Source organism: Sphaeramia orbicularis, chromosome 13 (genome assembly GCF_902148855.1).
Source record: "Sphaeramia orbicularis chromosome 13, fSphaOr1.1, whole genome shotgun sequence".
Taxonomy (NCBI): Eukaryota; Metazoa; Chordata; class Actinopteri; order Kurtiformes; family Apogonidae; genus Sphaeramia; species Sphaeramia orbicularis.
This window is the reverse complement of record NC_043969.1, coordinates 39,017,584-39,039,244: the sequence shown is the minus strand read 5'-3', so window position 1 is coordinate 39,039,244 and position 21,661 is coordinate 39,017,584. Positions and strand designations below refer to the sequence as shown.

Sequence of the window (21,661 nt, the reverse complement as noted above, 5' to 3'; positions counted from 1 at the left end):
AGCTTTATGTAAATAAAACAGTGGTTTCCAACCTTTTTTGTCTCATGACCCCATTTTAATGTCACAAAATTCGACCCAAGACATTCACAACGGGGACTTTTTTTTGCTAAAATTAATCTGTTTTTGATCATGTAATAGTTTATTATACTATGTTACAAATAAATGTTAATGTTAGACGACATTTAGGCTATATAATGTAGCTAATTAGCGCAAAAGGCTGTCCAGCAACCAAAAAACTACTTTATAATGTATTTAAGTATGCAAATATTAGATGTTTACAGAGATCCCCATTGAGATAATAACTAGCTGAATATATAAGATACTTTCAATGCAGAGGAGTGTCCTAACCCTCTAAATGTCAGCTGATAAAAAAAAGACACTTTGGCATTATTTTATATTTCAAGCTTTATGTAAATAAAAAAGTGGTTTCCAGCCTTTTTTGTCTCGTCACCCCATTTTAACATCACAAATTTTGACCCTTGACATTCACAACGGGGACTTTTTTTTGCTAAAATGAATCTGTTTTTGATCATGTAATAGTTTACTATACTATGTTACAAATAAATATTAATGTTAGATGACATTTAGGCTATATAATGTAGCTAATTAGCGCAAAAGGCTGTCCTGCAACCAAAAAAATATTTTATAAAACATTTAAGTTTCCAAATATTAGATGTTTACAGAGATCCCCAATGAGATAAAAACTAGCTGAATATATAAGATACTTTCAATGCAGAGGAGTGTCCTAACCCTCTAAATGTCAGCTGATAAAAAAAAGATACTTTGGCATTATTTTATATTTCAAGCTTTATGTAAATAAAAAAGTGGTTCCCAACCTTTTTTGTCTCATGACCCCATTTTAACATCACACATTTCTGGCGACCCCAGACACTCAAACTGAGACTTTTTTTTTTTTTTGCTAAAATTAATTTGTTTTTGATCGTATAATAGTTTGCTATACTATGTTGCAAATAAACGTTAATTTTAGATGACATTTAGTCTATATAACGTATATTTTTATGGATGGAGGCAGAAAAGCCAGGTGTAGATTACTGCACAAAGTGAGAAATTTATTTTCTTGCTCAGGATATGTACAGTCAGTCCAGCTTGGATTTACAAGGCTGACAATTAACACTGAACAAACAAGAACTCAAACTATGAATTATGAAAGAGCTGCAGCATCTGAAACTGACCACAATGAACATTTGAAAGATAAACAGAACCACAGTGCCTCAGTTTCAGCTTCACAGTTTGTCTTTTATGTATTGTGATTGTCTCTCAACTCACCATATATTTTTAATGTGCAAGTTGTTTTTTGTTTTTTTTAAAAATTACTTTTATCCATTACTAGAATTTTTTTTTTGTAAAAATCTGGTATTTCCCTACATTTAATTCACTGATCATGTAGATGTTCATAAAAGCTCAAATTTAAGTTAAGGGTTATTATATCAAAAACTGAGAAAATTGATGAAGAAGTTATTTTTTCGGTCCAATCTCTCATTAATTGAACATAAACAAGTCTCTCCATCCACTGTCATTGGTTCAACTCCATGGGCTTTACTGGTGAATCAATGTTGTAGAAGATGACCGTGTTTCCACGGTAACAATGAAGCTTCTGAACATCCAAATGGGTCATATCTGATGACCATGAAAAAAATGATAAACTGTGTTTTACCTGAATTATTTAATGTTTAAACAGCTACAACTACCTTTTGATTTTTTCTCTCTACCTTTAACCTTATTCATCACAATTTATTATAATATTATCCTATACATTTTGTATTTTACAGGGAAAATCCAGTATTTTTATATATTTATTGAAGAAAAAGCTACTTTTTCAGCAAAATATGTCATTAACTGAGTGTCAAAACAAATGTCTATGATCAGTCATTGATCCAACTCCATGGGTTTTACTGGTGAATCAATGTTGTAGAAGATGGTAACTACAAAGCCTCTGAACGTCCAAATGGGTTATATCTGATGACAATGAAAAGACAACAAACTGTATTTTACACCAATTATTTCCATGTATTGATAGGATTAGTGGATCAACAGGTATTAAACAGTTTAGATCAGTAGATGTAACTAATAATCAACCTAAGTGAACATCATTACTGCATAACTGAGTTTGCACAGAATATGTAAGAAACACAAAACCACTTAATTTTAACACACATTAAGTGAAAACAGTGTGACTTCTGGTTCTCAGTGACATTTCAGTTGAACTATTTTAGTTCTGACATGTCACACACTTGAGGTTCAGTCTCTTCTCTACTGCCGGTGCTTGTAAATCCATATTTAACACACTCAGGGTCCCATCTGTGCTAAATCTTGCTAATAAACATCTTTCTACCACCTTTACTTCACCATGGTAACCACCAGTTGCTGCAGACTTGAACACATCTGGTAAAATAGAACTTTGACTTCAGAGTGCATTTAAAGCAACTAAAAGCCATTTAACAACTACTTTTGAGCACAATTTATAGTTTAGAAAGCTAGGTTTGAGTTATTAGTTGTACATTTTGAGAGAGAGAGAGAGCTGATTTTGTGCCATTTCCCAAATACATTTTCCCTGTATTTTTAACCTTTCTTGAGTTATTTATCACAATTTTTTTTCAGATATTATGCTCTGTATTTTGCATTTTTAAGTACAAATCAGGTATTTTCCTATATTCAATTCACTGATCATATAGATGTTCATAAAAGCTCAGAGTAAAGTTGAGGGTTACATTAAAAACTGAGAAAACCTAAGAAAAAGTGACAATTTCAGTAAAATATATCATTAACTGGACATAAATCAAGTGTCTACATCCACTGTCGTTGATCCAACTCCATGAATTTTACTGGTGAGTCAATGTTGTAGAACATGACAGTGTTTCCATGGTAATTACAGAGCCTCTGAACATCCAAATGGATATCTGATGACCATGAAAATATGACAAACTGTATTTTACACCAATTATTTACATGTATTGATAGGATTAATGGATGAGCAATTATTAAACATTTTAGCTCAATTGACGATTTTGGGTCTTTATGGGTTAATGTCTATGTACAACAGAAAATAAAACCATTTTACCACAACTTATCAATATATAAATATAAAAATAGATTAAAAAAAACTTGCATTTGTTTGTGTATACTCTACATTTTGATTAATAGAGATGTTTAAACTTTCATTTTCTGCTAATATGCATTTTAAATGGGCCAGCACAGATGTAAATGCAGTATTTTAAAGACAGCATTGCATCATGGGTAGTTTTGAGCTTTAATTTTCTCCATGCTGTGCAGGTTTCCTCCATTAAAACATCATTAGAAACAGGTTTATATGGGTTAATTCTCCTGTCGCTGCCCCTGACCACGGCACTGATCTGGAGTTGGTCCCTGAGCTCTTTCAATGGCAGCTCACTGTACCATGTGCTAATGCTAATTGCTAATCCTAATGCTAGGTGCTGTGTGTGTATTTGCATGAATAAAATGCAGCTAGTGGATTTCTCCAAGGGGATAATAAGTCAGTTAACCTTTTCAACCTTACCTTTTAACCTTAATGTTGACAGTCTAGTGGGTGTATGGAAGTGCGTATAAGCAGTAAAAATGTTTGTTTAGTCCACATTAACCTGTAGAGGTTTGTGTAACATGTATTTCTTCTGCTGTGGGGGAAATACAGTAAACAAAGATGTTAAATGAGTTCAGACTGTGCATTAATCCTGATTTTACACAGACTGGATGTGTTGTTAGTATAATGATTAAATGTAAAAAATAATTTCACATCGGATCATTAGGAAACTGGTGGGACAAATCAGACTGTGGAATCGTTTTAATTAATGCGAAGCAGTGTTTTCATGTATGTTATTATACGCCAATAACCAGTTTCGTTATAAAAGTATCAAAGCCCATTGCAGGCTAATCTGCGTATCATTCATTCTTTTCATCTTCAGTTGAGAATCCACAATCGGAAAATGAAAAAATGACTTATTTCATTATTCATGTACAAGTCAAAAATCCAAAAACGAGTTGTTTTTCATTCTTTCGACTGTACACACAAATAAAAAACTGGAAAGAAGCAAATAGACCAAATGTTGGGCTTCATGTTGACAATTTTGATTTCCGATTTGGTATGACCCGGAAGTTACTGACTACTTCGTGTGTTGAGCTGGACAGTTGTGGGTTTGCTAGTATTCTGCCTAATGCATTCTGCAGTACTGGAGAATTTTGTGTTATTTAGAGGCAGCAAACGCGTTACTCTCAAGGAGGACAACATGACAACTGAAAAAGTGGTCAGGATCTTCCAGGTACAGGGTGGGGAAGCAAAATTTACAATATTTTGAGGCAGGGATTGAAAGACAGTGTATGACCAATTAGTTTATTGAAAGTCATGAGAATTTATTTGCCACAAGAAAATTGACATAATAGAAAATGTTTTTATTCTATGTGTCCTCCTTCTTTCTCAATAACTACCTTCACACGCTTCCTGAAACTTGCGCAAGTGTTCCTCAAATATTCGGGTGACAACTTCTCCCATTCTTCTTTAATAGTATCTTTAAGAAAGTCGACATTGCTGTGTGATGTTCTATTGGTAGCATGTTCTAAAACGCCCCAAATAGCAGAATCCAGAGGGTTTAAATCTGGGCTAGAAGGCGGCCATAAACATGATTCCCAAAAATTGCTAAAGTTGGATTTGTTGCTGTTGTCAACAAGTGTTTTGGTGTTCTTGTGTAAGATTTTAACTTCAAATCATATTTTACTGCATTTCTAACGGTCTTGTTGTCTACCTCAAGTTCAATTGCCATTTTTCTCATAGATTTGGTTGGATCCTTTAGGATTTTGGATTTGAGAGCTTTAATAAAAGCTTTGGTACGTTTTTTGTTGCTTCCTCCACTTCCAGACTTTCTCGTAATAGTTTTGCTCATAGTCATTCTCTTCTTTCCATTATAAACAGTCTTTATGGACACTCCAACTATTTTTGAAATCTCCTTTGGTGTGACGAGTGCATTCAGCAAATCACACACTCTTTGACGTTTGGTTTCCTGATTACTCATATGGGCAAAAGTTTCTGAAAAGGTATGGATAATAGTGTTAGGTATGATTATGACATCAATATATGTTTGGTTTCAAAACAATTGACGTAGTGCCTGCTGAGAAAAAACAACTAAATGTTCATTGTAAATTTTGCTTCCCCACCCTGTATATATTGTTGTTTTGTCTAACACAGTGCAGCCATGGTAGCCAATCTATGTAGAAATTTAATCTTGCACTGCATTATTTATTCATTATTTATTATCAGGTTTTACTGTTATTGTTTTAATATAGGACTAATTTTATAGGAATTTTTGTGATGTACATTGCTGGTCTTGACTACTGATTTTGTTTCATGTATATACATGTAATGCCAATAAATTGAATTAAATTAATTAAATTAGAAGCCACTTTGCGTAACACAGGAAGAGGTCAGTAACTTCCGGGTCATACCAAATCGGATATCAAAAATGTCAGCATGAAACCTGACATTTGGTCCATTTGCTTATTTCCCATTTTTAATTTGACAATCGAAAGAATGAATCTGTACATGAATAGTGAAATAACAAGTCTTTTTTCTTTTTCCGATTGTGGATTCTCAACTGAATATGCAACGAACGAATGATACATGGATTCCGCCTATTAAACCCAGGTCAACTGAGGTGTTGAAATAAAATGTAAAACCATTTGAAAGAAATGCATATAATCCTGCAAGAAACTGATTAATCTAAGACAAATATTGGTAGTTGAGATAAGGACATGATTTACCTTAAACTGAATATGTATTGTCTTCTGTTGTACATTTAGCAATGATAACAGTGAAAAATTTGTTGTTAGTTTTTTTCATGTGGAAACATTGTGTTAATTGTAAATAAGGTTAGGCAAAATAAGTCTTAACTTCAGCCTAAACCCTTTTGATCACATTGTATTTGGAACAATGGATATGTTGTTTTTGTTTGTTGTTTAAAGTAATTAACAACCAAATAAACTACTACTACTACTACTACAAATGACACTGAATGTGATGTAAATGTCAGAACTCTCCTCCCAGTACTTCTACTGCTGCAGCTGTGTGGTTACAGACTGTTATATTATGGGCTGTCTAGTGGGAGCAGTTCACATGCCACTCACCTTCCGTCGAAGGGGTTCGCTCCTGGAATGATGTGGGTGCTGTCCCTGCCCACCAGAAAGCGCACTCGGTCGTAGAACGTCTGCAGGTTGCTGTGTGTAGAGGACATCTGTGTCTCCTGGATGATGTCCAGGGGGTCCGGGGAGCCCACGCAAAGGGAGGTGGTGTGACAGGTCGCCTGGAGACAGCAGTCTGGATCCATGCAGTCCACCAGGCCGTCTGACAAGGTCAAACAATCACACACCCTTTCATATTAAACAACAGCCTGAACACACACTCAAAAACACTATGAATATATTCTAGTGTTATGTATTCAGGTCCTTTAAGCTCTGCTGACTGCGTTTGTGTTTAACTGCATGACTTAAAAATATTCACTAAAAGGTGGGTAATCTGATATGTTATTGTGATCAATCTTACAGGTGTCTAGTATCCCATGTTGCAGTAAATTACTATTAAGTCATTAAAGCTGGTATAGACTTGGATGGATCATTTATAAATAGAAGTACATCATCTGCATACAGTGTCATTTTATGCATTATGGTATTTGCATAAACGCTCCTCGCCTGATCGTGTAATACAGAGTCTCAAATAAACGTTTTATATTCAAATCAAATACAAAACGAGACAGAGGAGGATATTTGTTTTGTACCTCTCTCTAGTAGAAGTACCTCAGATGTTACAGATGGAGACGCATAAAGTAGTTTCATTGAAAATCTCTGACAATATTTTCCATTGTATTTAATAACATGGATCTGCAGTGACCCAGTAGAGCTGTGCATCCTTAAATATGGCTCCTCGACAAATTGAGGTACGTGTTTCTGTCTTTCTTCCTTATTGTGATGCACTTGCAGCATCATGGCTAAGAACAGTTTGGTGAATCAACACCTGGCAGTAACATCACAATAGTTTGAGAGCTAAGTATAACATGCCAAGCTGTAAATATGTCTCTACACATTTATATTCATGTCGACAGAAGATTCAGGGACAATATAATTTTTTGCATTATGTAACTAAGATACTCATTCTCTCTTTATTTCAATTACCCAAAAAACACTTACATTAATCCTTATTTTAATACCAACAATGCAGAGGTAGAGGTATCATTAATGAAGTATTGGGTTTAACCAATAAATCTTTTGGCTGTTTTTGCAGCTGAAACATTGTGGTGTGGTCTTTTGGTCGACATGACCACCCCTAGATGCACATCTTGTTCTGGAAAACACTTGAACACCTCTTGCTCTGCTCAAGGTTTTCAGTCTGTAATTTAGGTGAAATAATGCAACAGAGAAAGAGCTGCTGTGCGATGCATTTTACTTTGCTGAAGTGGGTCATTGGACTCCCTACCCTTTGCTTTCAGGGACCTATCTGGCCAGATGGGTGATAAAAATAAACCCTGCTGTCAGGAGTCAGTCAAATCCCCAGCAGCACCCCGTCTTTGCCATTGAGAGCTTTGTGGTCCCTGCACAGTGATGGCGAGACAAACAGCCCCTGCATAAATAAGGGATGCTAGCGCATAGCTGGAGCCCAGAATGAGGTCTGGTAGAAAGGAAGTCACGTCTCCCACTTGGCCTCAGTAGTGGTGCAGCCCCCCTGGCCGGCTCTGTGTGTGTGCATGGCTCTGCTCGAGGCTAGTTAGAGGGCAGAGCAGGATCCTACTCCTGGGGCCGGCACATACTCAGGCCCTAAGGCCAGCGACTCTGCTTTTTTTTTTTTAAATAAAAACCTGTTGTCCAGGTGGCGCACTGAAAGCTGTTCGTCAGCCTCACCTGCATATGATGAAACTGTACAGCTAAGTCTGGTGAGAGGAAATCTGGCTAGTGGTTGAATCTATAGTCAAATCATGTTTAGTTAAGAGTCCTTGTTGCTGCTTGAGATGTGTCAGAAGGCACTGCGGTTTGTTGTTTGTGATTTTACCTCCATCGTTGTCCTTGACATCACTGCAGGCAGTTTCCATGGAGGTGTCACAGCCAGTGCCCCTCCAGCCCAGCTGGCACACACAGTACCAGCCATTGTTACCCAGAGTGCACCTACCATTTCCATTGCACAAACCAGGACAGCCCTCTGTGTAACAAAAAAGGACAAAAACAAAGGTCGGCACAGAATAGCAAATGAGCTTCAATGGAGTTACAGGTTTACACAGTGTAACGTTAGGACAAATTAAAACATTAAAAAAAAAACTCAGTTACTGAAGCACTGGAAATAGCACCTGTTTGTTGTAATTTCGGGTTGTTAATGATGTTGGTCTTAAAGCAGGGGTGTCAAACATGCAGTACGCAGGCCAAAACTGGCCCGCCAAAGGGTCCAACCTGGCCTATGGGATGAATTTGTAAAGTGTAAAAATTACACTGACGAGATTAACAGTCAAGGTGTCAAACTCATTTTAGTTAAAGGGCCACATACAAACCAATGTGACCTCAAGTGAATCGGACAAGTACAATAACAACATAATCACCTATAAATAAAGACAGCTCCAAATTTTTCTTGTCTTTGATTTACCGTGAAAAAAAGGTAAAATCACACAATGAACGAGTCAACATTTACAAACAAAAAATGTGGATATTCTAAACAACCATGAATCTGAAATTGAAGAAAAATAACTAGAATTTTAATAGCAATATTCCTGTTATTAAATGTGTTATGCCTTTTATAGAGCCAGTGTGTTCTGTACGTTATAATGCACATGTGTAAATGAGAAGCTGAGCCATAATATTGTTAAAATTCTAAGAAAAATGTGGAGTTATTATTTATAGGTTATTATGTTATTTTTTATTTGTCCGGAACACTTGAGATCAAATTGTAGCATGTGGCCCCTGAGATAAAAATAAGTTTGACACCCCTGTTTTAAAGGTTCAATATGTGAAATGTGTGTGCGCTTGTATAACATTAGTGTGTGAGTCTATGCTAGCTGTTAGCTAACTGTATTTCTAAGCTAACTGTCGATTCATAACAAGCTTATACACTGATTTCTCCACAGAGATCTTCGGTAAAACTTACTACACTTGGTGTGCTACCGCTCTTCTGCTCCTCTACAGCAGCAACAATGTGCAAAACTAGCCAAGAGCTACACTGCTACACTAGCTAAATGTTACATATTGCACCTTTTTGGGTATGTTTGATTGTTAAAGTCAGTGTTTAACTAAGAGATCCTCATTTTTATATATATATATTACAACCTGTTCATATAAATAAAATGCGCAGATTTCTTGACATATGCTCCATCTTGTATCTTTAAACGAGGACGAGGGCAACTGTAACAGCACCCGGCTAAAGCTGATTAATTTGATACACCTTTTGTGAAGCTTCTAATATCCCTTTGCAGTAAAATCAGATAAGATGGATCTTCTAAATCAATATTCGCTCATTACTACAGCAGATTGGCCTGCTGTATCTATGCTGCAACAGCTGGGGAATGAAGCAGTGTTGTATATGCTGCCATTCCTGCAGATAATTGGATCAGTTTTATGTGATTTTCAGATTTAACCATCATTGTAATCATAGCCCTACTGCAACTGTCATTTGCAGAAAAAGAGTAATGCAATAAAGCTGCGTTGGTAACTGAAAATTAGGTGTACATGATTCTACAGGGTGGGGAAGCAAAATTTACAATGAACCTTTAGTTGTTTTTTCTCAGCAGGCACTACGTCAATTGTTTTGAAACTAAACATATATTGATGTCATAATCATACCTAACACTATTATCCATACCTTTCCAGAAACTTTTGCCCATATGAGTAATTAGGAAAGCAAACGTCAAAGAGTGTGTGATTTGCTGAATGCACTCGTCACACCAAAGGAGATTTCAAAAATAGTTGGAGTGTCCATAAAGACTGTTTATAATGGAAAGAAGAGAATGACTATGAGCAAAACTATTACGAGAAAGTCTGGAAGATACTATTAAAGAAGAATGGGAGAAGTTGTCACCCGAATATTTGAGGAACACTTGCGCAAGTTTCAGGAAGTGTGTGAAGGCAGTTATTGAGAAAGAAGGAGGACACATAGAATAAAAACATTTTCTATTATGTCAATTTTCTTGTGGCAAATAAATTCTCATGACTTTCAATAAACTAATTGGTCATACACTGTCTTTCAATCCCTGCCTCAAAATATTGCACATTTTGCTTCCCCACCCTGTATTATTATTATTAGTATTATTTTTATTTATTTATTTATTTTTATAAATTGTCTCCAGACTCTTCTTAGCAATCAATAAGATTATCCCTTCGGGGAGTGTGTGTGTGTGCCATTAAAACAAGCAGAAAGCAAAAGAAAACATTAGGAAGTGGATAAGGCTGAGCTCGATAACAAAATGCAGGAGATGGCTTTGCTTGCACTAACTGTGTTCCAGGCCATGTGACCCAAGGGGAGCCCCAAAAAAAAAAAAAAAAAGAAAGAAAGACAGGAGAAAAAAAAAAAAAAAAAAATCAGGCTGGGGCAGTGCGACAGGTGAAACCTTCCTCTATTTTTTCCTCTGGATCGGTCTTTACAAGGGCATAGATCAGAGGATTATCTCAGCCATTTTTCCGGGGCTGTTTGGCATTTATCTGGTACCTTATGATTCGCATCCCCTCACCAAGTCAGAGGCAGAGGCTAACATCTCAAGATATCAAACGCACAAGACTGTCACAGTTTGTGTTGTAAGCATGCCGCCTTGATAGAGAGAATGCTAAGCTGACCCATTTTATCAGTGAAAGAGACCGGGGCGGCTGTCTCCATACTCTTACATCACACAGGAAGAAGAAGAAGAAGAAGAGCAAGGAGAAGGAGAGGAGGAAGGAGAAGGAGAGGAGGAGGTGAAGAAAAAGAAGAAAAGAAGAAGAGGAAGGAGAAGAAGAAGAAGAGGTAAAGAAGAAGAGGAGGAAGAGGATTAGGAAGAAGAAAAGAAGAGGAGGTGATGCAGAAAAGAAAACAAAAAAGAAGAAGAGAAGGAGGAGGAGAAGAAGAAAAGAAGAAGAGGAGGAGAAGAAAAAGTAGAGGTAGAGAAAGAAGTGGAGGAGGAGAAAGAGGAGAAAAAAGAAGAAGAGGAAGGAGAGAAGAAGAGGAGAAGGAGAAGAAAATATGAATAAGAAGAGGAAGAGGAGAAGAAGAGGAGGAGGAGAAGAAATGAAGAAGAGGAAAAGAGAGAAGAGGAGGAGAAGAAGAAGAGGAAGAGAAAGAGGTGGAGGATAAGAAAAAGAAAAGGAGGAGCAGGAGGGGAAGAGGAAGAGGAGGAGAAGAAAATAATATGACAAAGTGGAAGGGGAGAAGAGGAGGAGGAAGAGGAGAAGAAAAGAATAAGAATTAGAGGAAAAGGAGAAGAAGATGAGGAGGAGGAGAAAAAGAGGAAGAGAAAGAGGTGGAGGAAAAGGAGAAGACAAAAGAAGAGGAGGAGGAGAAGAGGAAGAAGAAGAGGAGGAAGAAGAAGAGAAGAAGAAGAAAATAAGAAGAGGAAGTGGAAGAGGAGAAGAAGAGGAGGAGGAGGAGAAGAAGAGGAAGAGGTAGAGAAGGAGGTGGAGGAAAAGGAGAAGAAGAAAGAAGAAGAGGAGGAGGAGAAGAAGAGGAAGAGGAGGAGAAGAAGACGAAGAGAAAGAGGTGGAGGAGGAGGAGAAGAGGAGGAATTCAGAAGAGGAGAAGAGAAGAAGAGGAGAAGAAAATAAGAAGAGGAAGTGGAAGAGAAGAAGAGGAGGAGGAGAAGAAGAGGAAGAGAAGAGGAGGAGAAGAAAATAAGAAGAAGTGGAAGTGGAATAGAAGCAGAAGAGGAGGAGGAGAAGAAAAGAAGGATTAAAGGAGAAGAGGAGGAGGAGGGGGAAGAAGAGGAGAAGAAAATAATAACAAGAAGAGGAGGAAGAGGAGAAGAAGAAAAGAAGAACAGGGAAATGACAGAGCATTGAGTTTTCAAAGGAGGAAGATCAGCTGATGGAAAACACAGCCATGTTCCAGAAACAGGAGCATTTAGTCTGAGACACAAAGTAGAAACAGAACCCAAAAAAGACCAACATGTGCAGTTTAGTGACACCAGTCCTGATCCAACCAACACAGACGTTCTAAAAGCCTCACAGGACACTTCTGAATGTATAGAAGGACCCGAACACAGCTGGACTGGTGCATTTTTCATGTATAAAGACAGATTCAAACACACTGTAAATTTAACATGAAAACATAACACTGTGGAATATGACGGTCAGACCTGTTCCTGTCTATTCTATTATACATTTCCACAGATCTGGGACTGTTTCCCTCTGGTGTTCCACCCACAGAGGTCCGTCTGAACACCAACAGAGCACAACCTGCACATTACTAAAGTTAGCTCAACATTTTTCATATAGTTTGTTTGAAACTTTTGTACTTTTTCATCAACTTAAGCCATAAACAAAAACACAAAATACTAAAAAAAAACTGCTATATTTCAACCCTTTAAATGCCATGTTTGTACTGTAAACCACATGTTGTCATAAATACGTAAACCATATTTTTTTAATGCAAAAAACAATAAAATACCTGCTCTACCTCCCAGTACTTTTAATTGAAATGTGCAATAACTTGTTTTTACATTTCAGTACTCTTATTATTATTGTTACTTTTTTTCTGATCAGTACTCTATTTAACAAATGTGTATTTGTTTTTGTCTGCGCAATAACTGTTTTTATATGTTTTAGCTGTGTTTAGGTTTTGTTTCTGTTTTTATTCAAGTCTTTTTCTAACTCTGTGACTCAGGTAAACGCACAAGAATTCCAATGTACCTATACTCCGATATATCTGTGCAATGGCAAATAAAGTCTATTCTATTCTATTCTTCTAAAATGTCCCCCCAATGTGCTACATAAAAACTGGCTTATTCAGATTCAGATTTATCAATTATCATTCAATAAAAACATCCCAGATTCTGTTAAAGAACGAAATAGCAAAATGCACAGCACAAAATAAAAACACAGGGGAAAAAAATCCTAAAAACACCAACTAAAAACAACCCATATATGAGATAAAATATTAAAAACTGCACTAAAATAAATAAACACTTCGCAAAGATCAATAGTTAGTAATGATTATTTATCTTTTTTTAACCCTTTCATGCATAGTGGTCACTCCAGTGGACAGCTATTCTACAGCTGTTCTCTTGTATATTCATGGATTTTGTTGTTCTTTTCTTCTTTTTTTTTTTTTTTTTTTTTTTTTTTTTACACATATCTTTATTAAAGTTTTAAGACACTACATATCTTTTCTGACATGAGTTGATAACATTATATAGATCTCTCCTGAGCATAAACCCCCAGAATCACAAGCCCTCCCCATAGTTTTCACACAATTTATCAGTAAATACATGTTTCTGTGCGTGAAAAATTAAACGTGTGGTGTCCAGCTGGGTGGACATTTTTGCAACTTCATGAAAAATAGGTTCACAAGAATTTTTTTTCATTATTATTTTTTTAATTATTATTTTTTTTTTTTTAATTTAATTTTATTTTTTTATTTATTTTTCAGAAGAAAATTTTCAAGCGCATTGTTTTTTTCATGCCTAAAGAGGAATAAAAACACTCAGGAAAAAAATTTGATTAAAGTTCTCATAATTCGTGCATGAAAGGGTTAATTTTTGCATCTTGGCGTATGTGAATGATTAACACCAACATTAGCTCATATGCAATACTATTTTTCAAATGACTAAATTCTGACCTAATACAAACTGTTAAACATAATATGACGTTTTATAACATGAAATGCAAAGTGTGCATAACATGCTCACCTATTTTGATCATTTTGACCATATTATTGTTTCACACCTACACTTGTGAATAAGTGTCGTCGTCTTTATCTACACTGTTGCCCATAAAATTGGAATAATTCTGTGTTCAGACACATTCCTCGTTTTATTCCTATTTCTACACTTCAGTAATCATCTTTGAACAAGTGCAGTGATTACATACTGAGTTCCTATAACACTTTATCTACTGAGAATAAATTATATAATCACAATCATTTCATGAGAAGAGGAAAAAATATTTTACTCCAACTTTATGGGCAACAGCGTGTAATTTATTTACTTATTTTATACATTTATAATAACATTTTGTCACATTCTTTAATGAATACTTTGCACAATATTATGAATAAATGGTGAGAATCAATCAAAAATGAGTATCTATTATTTACTGGAGATATGAGTCAAGTGTAATAAACAGATAGTCGTTTTATATTAACTCTTCATTTTGACAGTTTTAACCCTGTAAAGCCTGAACTATTAAATCCCTAACAGAAAATTCCAGTTCTTTGAAACTGGAGTCTTTATTGGTCCTTTTTTATAATGCATTTATTTATTTTTTTTAAAGTTGTTCTATGTCTTTTAATCTATTCTTGTATTTTACTCTGTTATTTTGTTTTTATTTATTTTTCTGTACAACTTTGGTCCACTGTGGTTGTTTTAAAGTGTTTTACAAATAAAATTGGATTCCATTCTGAACAACCCCCCCAATTTTTTCTTTTTTTTTTCAAATATCAATTTCCATGTATGAGTTTCAATTTTGTATCATATTTGATACATCGGGTCTCAATACTCAAATATTATTATTTTTTAACAAACAAAAGCATAATATAACACAAACATGTCCAACAAACTGGTAATTCCTTTTCAAAATTGCCAAAGTTCTTCCTCCTTCCTCATTAATAACAGTCTTGTAGTGTCACTGGAAAGGCCTCTGGTGAACGAATTCCTCCCCCCTGGTGGATTATCTGTGTATTGTATGTATCTAATTGTATACACCAGGTTTTTCAAGACAAAAAATATCACACTGATCATGTAGAGGGCTTCAAAACTCATGTATCAAATATGACACGTTGGGCGTTAAAGGGTTAAACTTTTATGGTGTAATTACAAATATTTGTTTCTGTAAGTTATGTTATCGTAAGGCCACACTAAACACTGACTAGTATAAAAAGTAAAACAGTCATAATCAGCTGGAGAACTGAACTGGGAAAGGGCCCATTGTGAACCAATCTGTCATGTCATTGTCATGAATCAGCAGGATGTGTTTTCATGTTGTGTTTTCATGTGGGTGTTCGGTAAACTACCTACATCTACCTCCGTCCTTTTATTCTGTCATATTATTCACTATTGCACTGGATCCACTGGTTTATGGTGAAAGTCCCTGTGTAATTTATGTACCGTGGGACTAGACTGAATAGCAAAATATTAACCCTTTCATGCACGAATTATGAGAACTTTAGTCAATATTTTTGTCTTGAGTGTTTTTATTCCTCTTTAGGCATGAAAAAAACAAAGCAATTGATTTTTTTAATGAACCTATTTTTCATGGAGTTACAAAAATGTCCATTCAGCTGGACACCATGCATTTAATTTTTGAAACAAAGAAACATTTATTTAAAAAAATCATCATCAGAAAGTGATATATTGTGTGAAAACTATGAAATAAAAACATTTTTATGCCGCTAATTGCTAAATTGCTACTGTTTTCTCACATTTCATCATACTCTAATATTAGTTATCACTCATTTCATGGAGATAATATCCTCCTGAGACCCAGGAAATTGACAGTTTTAGCTTTTTTACACTAAAAAATTGTCTTGATTGGAAACTGCATAATGCAACAGTTTTTTCAGATACATTTTTGAAATTATTTTTATTTATTTATTGATTTTTCAATGGAATGTCCTTTGCAAAGCACAGCATTTTAAAGTAAAACTGTCCAACTTTTGTCCCCTACAGAGGACAAAATGCATTGCTGGGTTTCAGGAGAATATGCAAAAAAAAAAAAACAACTATTTTTTCCAGAAAACTGTTAAACAGTCTAATAACAATTAGCAATTTATTTACACTAAAACATGCTACTGCAGATCAGGTTTATCAAGAACAGCTAAGTTACAGTAATGGTATGAATTGCAGTGTTTAGGATGATGCATAAGTGTCCACTGTGTTGGCTGATATGGAGCTAAAACAACAAAACCCATGAATATACAAGAGAACAGCTGGAGAATAACTGTCCACTGTAGTGACCACTATGCATGAAAGGGTTAAACGTAAAAAAAAAACCCTCCCTTCTTTAAAAACCTTTAATGGTATTTTACTCAATTCTATGAAAGAAACATGTCTACATTGCATTAACAAACACATAAAGCTGTGAGTTATAGATTCCACTGTTCGGTCTCACTGCTCTTTTCTATCTTTTGTTGCCTTTTGTGTATTTTCTATGCCAAACCGCTGCTGTTTTAACCAGGACTCCCTTAGCGAATAGCTCTTGTTTCTCTACGAGCCCTTCCCGGCTAAAATAAGGCAGACTAAAATAAAAAACATGTTTCTGTTCGACTGTTCGATGTGTGGTCTTTGCTTAGTTTATCTTCGTCGGTGTGTTGTCCACCTCCGCTTTAGGTGATTCAACACACTGTCAGGGTTTACTTCACAAATTACCATCTCGCTGTGCATTATCCTTCAGTTACGCATCATTATCTGCATCTGAAGCCGCATCACTTTAACTGTACTGACGTTTTATAGCAACGAGCTTCTCCGAATCTACGTCAAAACAACTGAATCACTACTTAAGGACATGAACCCCTTATGGAAAAAAAAAATTGTTTGTGTTGTTGCTGTGACGCAGATCCTAAATTAACCCTTTAATGCCAAACGTGTCATATTTGATACATGAGTTTTGAAGCCCTCTACATGATCAGTGTGTTTTTTTTTTCTTAAATCTGATGTATACAATTAGATACATGTAATACACACATAATCCACCGGGGGGGGGGGGGGGGGGGGGGCTCGTTCACCAGAGGCCTTTCTAGTGACACTACAAGACTGTTATTAATGAGGAAGGAGGCAGAACTTTGACAATTTTGAAAAGGAATAACAAATTTGTTAGACATGTTTGTGTTATATTATGTTTTTGTTTGTTAAAAAATAATAACATTTGAGCATTGAGACCCGATGTATCAAATTTGATACAAAATTGAAACTCATACATGGAAATTGATATTTGAAAAAAAAAAGAAAAAATTGGGGGGGTTGTTCAGAATGGAATCCAATTTTATTTGTAAAACACTTTAAAACAACCACAGTGGACCAAAGTTGTATCGAATATTATACAAAATTGAAAATCATACATGGAAATTGATAATTGAAATAAAAATGTTTGGGTTGTTCAGAAGGACCAACATAGGCTCCATTTTCAAAGAACTGGAATTTTCTGTCGATGATTTAATAGTTCAGGCTTTACAGAGTTAAAAGGAGATTGTTAATTTGAATATAGCACTTACAATAACTATGGTGCAAATTTGTGACATTAGTGGCATAATTGGCATAATAGTAACTAAACAAATTTTCTATTCTCAGGTATGTCGATTATTTTATAGATGCTACTATCGAAGAGTTATTCCAGTCGACAACATACGGGCATATTTGATACATACTGACGAACCTTTGGCAGCACTTACTGCCCATTATGCCTGATGTCGCAAATTTGCATCATACCCAAATTTCTATCTATTTTATGAGCTATAGTCAAATTTATCTCCACTTGATTTAGCATCTACATAAATAATTGATTTTTTATTATACTTATATATCGTTAGCCTCATAGCGTAAGTGTCTAAGTCATATTTTTGTGATATCTGTGTAATTTTACTCTCCTAACACTGCTGCTTCAATTTTCAACGTGAAAAAAAAAATGACTTAGGCAATTACGCTACAAGGTTAATGATATAAATTCAGGCTTTGAGGGGATGCTATCTTTTTAGACTGAATGAAAGTGTTGTCTACTTCGTGTAAACAGTTTTTTTAGAATCTACTTCAAAAGAATGTAATCATTGGGACAGACTGTGGGGCATTAAGAATATGAAGACCATTAAGAACAAACCCCATCTTTACTTTCTTCTTCTCTATTAAATGCTAATGCTATCAGCGAGCGTCTTGCCTCCTGGACATGCTTGCGTTAGCTGTCCTTTTATTGAGCAAACGGACAAAACAACTGTAGTCAGACCAGTGGAGACGGATGATTATACTGTCAGTTTCTTCACTTGCAATTCTTTTTTACAATTTTGTATTATTATTCATTAGTATTGTTGATGCTACGATTCAAACAAAATAAAGGAAAACATAAAAGAGCTTAATTTTTCATTGCTCCGGATGTAACAACTCTACTGCTAAAGAGCATTTAATGTAAAAATTTTTTTATCAAATCCACTTAACAGCAAATGTCGCATATTTACATTAACACAGAATCATCCGGGGTAACTTATGTATTCCCCGAATACAAGTTCGGGCATATTCGATACATACTGACGAACCTTTGGCAGCACTTATTGCCCATTATGCCTGATGTCGGTAATTTGCATCACACCCAAATTTCAATCTATTTTACGTGCTCTAGCCAAATTTGTCTCCACTTGATTTAGCATCTACGCAAATAATTGATTTTTAATATACTTATCTATCATTAGCATAATAGCATAATTGTCTAAGTCATATTTTTGTGATATATGTGTAATTTTGCTCTCTTAACACTGCTGCTTCAATTTTCGTCTTTGGCTATGAACTGAAAAAATATGACTTAGGCAATTATGGTACGAGGCTAATGATATAAATTCAGGCATTGGGGGAATACTATTTTTATAGACTGAATAAAAGAGTTGTCTACTTCATGTAAACAGCTGAGATAATGTTTTCTTAGAATCTACTTCAAAAGAATGTAATCATCAGGGCCGACTGTGGGGCATTAAGAATATGAAGACTATTAAGAACAAACCCCATCTTTACTTTCTTCTTCTCTATTAAATGCTAATGCTATCAGCGAGCGTCTTGCCTCCTGGACAGGCTTGCGTTAGCTGTCCTTTTATTGAGCAAACGGACAAAACAACTGTAGTTAGACCAGTGGAGACGGATGATTAGACTGTCAGTTTCTTCACTTGCAAAATACATTTTTAAAAATTCTTCATAAGTGTTTTTGATGCTATGCTTCCAACAAAATAAAAGAAAACGTAATAGATCTCCATTTTTTATTGCCCCAGATGAAACAACTCTATTGCTAAAGAACATTAAATGTAAGATTTTTTTTTTTTTTTTATCAAATCCCCTTAACAGCAAATTAATCATCCCAGGTAGCATATGTATTCCCCTAGTACCAGTTTGAGCATATTCAATACATACTGACAAACTTTTGGCAGCACTGACTGACCATTATGCCTGATGTTGCAAATTTGCATCACACCCAAATTTCTATCTATTTTACATGCTATAGTCAAATTTCTCTCTACTCAATTTAGCATCATCATAAATAATTTTTTTTTTTAAATATACTTATATATTGTTAGCCTCATAGCATAATTGTCATACTATCTTTTTAGACCAAATGAATGTGTTGTTTACGTCATGTAAACAGTTGAAATAATGTTGTTTTCTTAGAATCTACTTCAAAAGAATGTAATCATCAGGACAGACTGTGGGGCATTAAGAATATGAAGACCATTAAGAACAAACCCCATCTTTACTTTCTTCTTCTCTATTAAATGCTAATGCTATCAGCGAGCGTCTTGCCTCCTGGACATACTTGCGTTAGCTGTCCTTTTATTGAGCAAACGGACAAAACAACTGTAGTCAGACCAGTGGAGACGGATGATTAGACTGTCAGTTTCTTCACTTGCAAAATACATTTTTTTAAATTCTTCATAAGTGTTGTTGATGCTATGCTTCCAACAAAATAAAAGAAAACGTAAAAGATCTCCATTTTTTATTGCTCCAGATGAAACAACTCTATTGCTAAAGAACATTAAATGTAAGATTTTTTTTTTTTTTTTTTTATCAAATCCCCTTAACAGCAAATTAATCATCCCAGGTAGCATATGTATTCCCCTAGTACCAGTTTGAGCATATTCAATACATACTGACAAACTTTTGGCAGCACTGACTGACCATTATACCTGATGTTGCAAATTTGCATCACACCCAAATTTCTATCTATTTTACATGCTATAGTCAAATTTCTCTCTACTCAATTTAGCATCATCATAAATAATTTATTTTTTAAAAATATACTTATATATTGTTAGCCTCGTAGCATAATTGTCATACTATCTTTTTAGACCAAATGAATGTGTTGTTTACTTCATGTAAACAGTAGAAATAATGTTGTTTTCTAAGAATCTACTTCAAAAGAATGTAATCATCAGGACAGACTGTGGGGCATTAAGAATATGAAGACCATTAAGAACAAACCCCATCTTTACTTTCTTCTTCTCTATTAAATGCTAATGCTATCAGCGAGCGTCTTGCCTCCTGGACATGCTTGCGTTAGCTGTCCTTTTATTGAGCAAACGGACAAAACAACTGTAGTCAGACCAGTGGAGACGGATGATTAGACTGTCAGTTTCTTCACTTGCAAAATACATTTTTTTAAATTCTTCATAAGTGTTGTTGATGCTATGCTTCCAACAAAATAAAAGAAAACGTAAAAGATCTCCATTTTTTATTGCTCCAGATGAAACAACTCTATTGCTAAAGAACATTAAATGTAAGATTTTTTTTTTTTTTTTATCAAATCCCCTTAACAGCAAATTAATCATCCCAGGTAGCATATGTATTCCCCTAGTACCAGTTTGGGCATATTCAATACATACTGACAAACTTTTGGCAGCACTGACTGACCATTATACCTGATGTTGCAAATTTGCATCACACCCAAATTTCTATCTATTTTACATGCTATAGTCAAATTTCTCTCTACTCAATTTAGCATCATCATAAATAATTTATTTTTTAAAAATATACTTATATATTGTTAGCCTCGTAGCATAATTGTCATACTATCTTTTTAGACCAAATGAATGTGTTGTTTACTTCATGTAAACAGTAGAAATAATGTTGTTTTCTTAGAATCTACTTCAAAAGAATTTAATCATCAGGACAGACTGTGGGGCATTAAGAATATGAAGACCATTAAGAACAAACCCCATCTTTACTTTCTTCTTCTCTATTAAATGCTAATGCTACCAGCGAGCGTCTTGCCTCCTGGACATGCTTGCGTTAGCTGTCCTTTTATTGAGCAAACGGACAAAACAACTGTAGTCAGACCAGTGGAGACGGATGATTAGTAAGCTCTGAATGTTTATTACAAGGATAAATAAAGATCCGCTCTCTGCTGGCATCCGTTCAACTTAATTGGCAGGCCTTTCAGAGAGGAGCCCCCGCTGAGCTCTGCCCAAGCCTGCCTGAAACGACTCCAAACGTGAGGCTGCAAGTGTTCGACGGACTCCACTGGCAGCCGCTCTCGTGACAGGTGGTCCATTACCAAGGACACAGAGAGAGAGAGAGAGAGAGAGAGAGAGAGAGAGGAGGGTGCTGGAGGCGGAGAGGCAGGGTGGATGCCGAGCCTCCACCCCCTGTTTGCCCTGCACCAACCAGACCATGAACTCTTTTAATTAGAGAGGATGCGGCCTCAGCACCTATCAGGCCCTGCTCACAGCTGCACACTCATCCATAATGCATGACACAGGTTATGAAGACCCTTTACCGACATCCCCCTATTGAGAGAGCAAGGCCACACACCA

At 35.6% G+C, this 21,661-nt stretch overlaps 1 protein-coding gene across 1 annotated transcript in view; it reads right to left on the bottom strand.

Annotated features, from left to right (window-relative positions):
- The window catches only part of tenm4 (teneurin transmembrane protein 4), a 580,630-nt gene that overhangs the window by 272,314 nt on the left and 286,655 nt on the right, over window positions 1-21,661 (bottom strand). The window contains exons 14-15 of the mRNA XM_030151937.1: window positions 8,060-8,206; window positions 6,148-6,364 (exon numbers count right to left, since the gene is read on the bottom strand). Coding sequence (XP_030007797.1) covers window positions 6,148-6,364; window positions 8,060-8,206 — 364 coding nt within the window. The remainder of the gene's footprint in view (window positions 1-6,147; window positions 6,365-8,059; window positions 8,207-21,661) is intronic.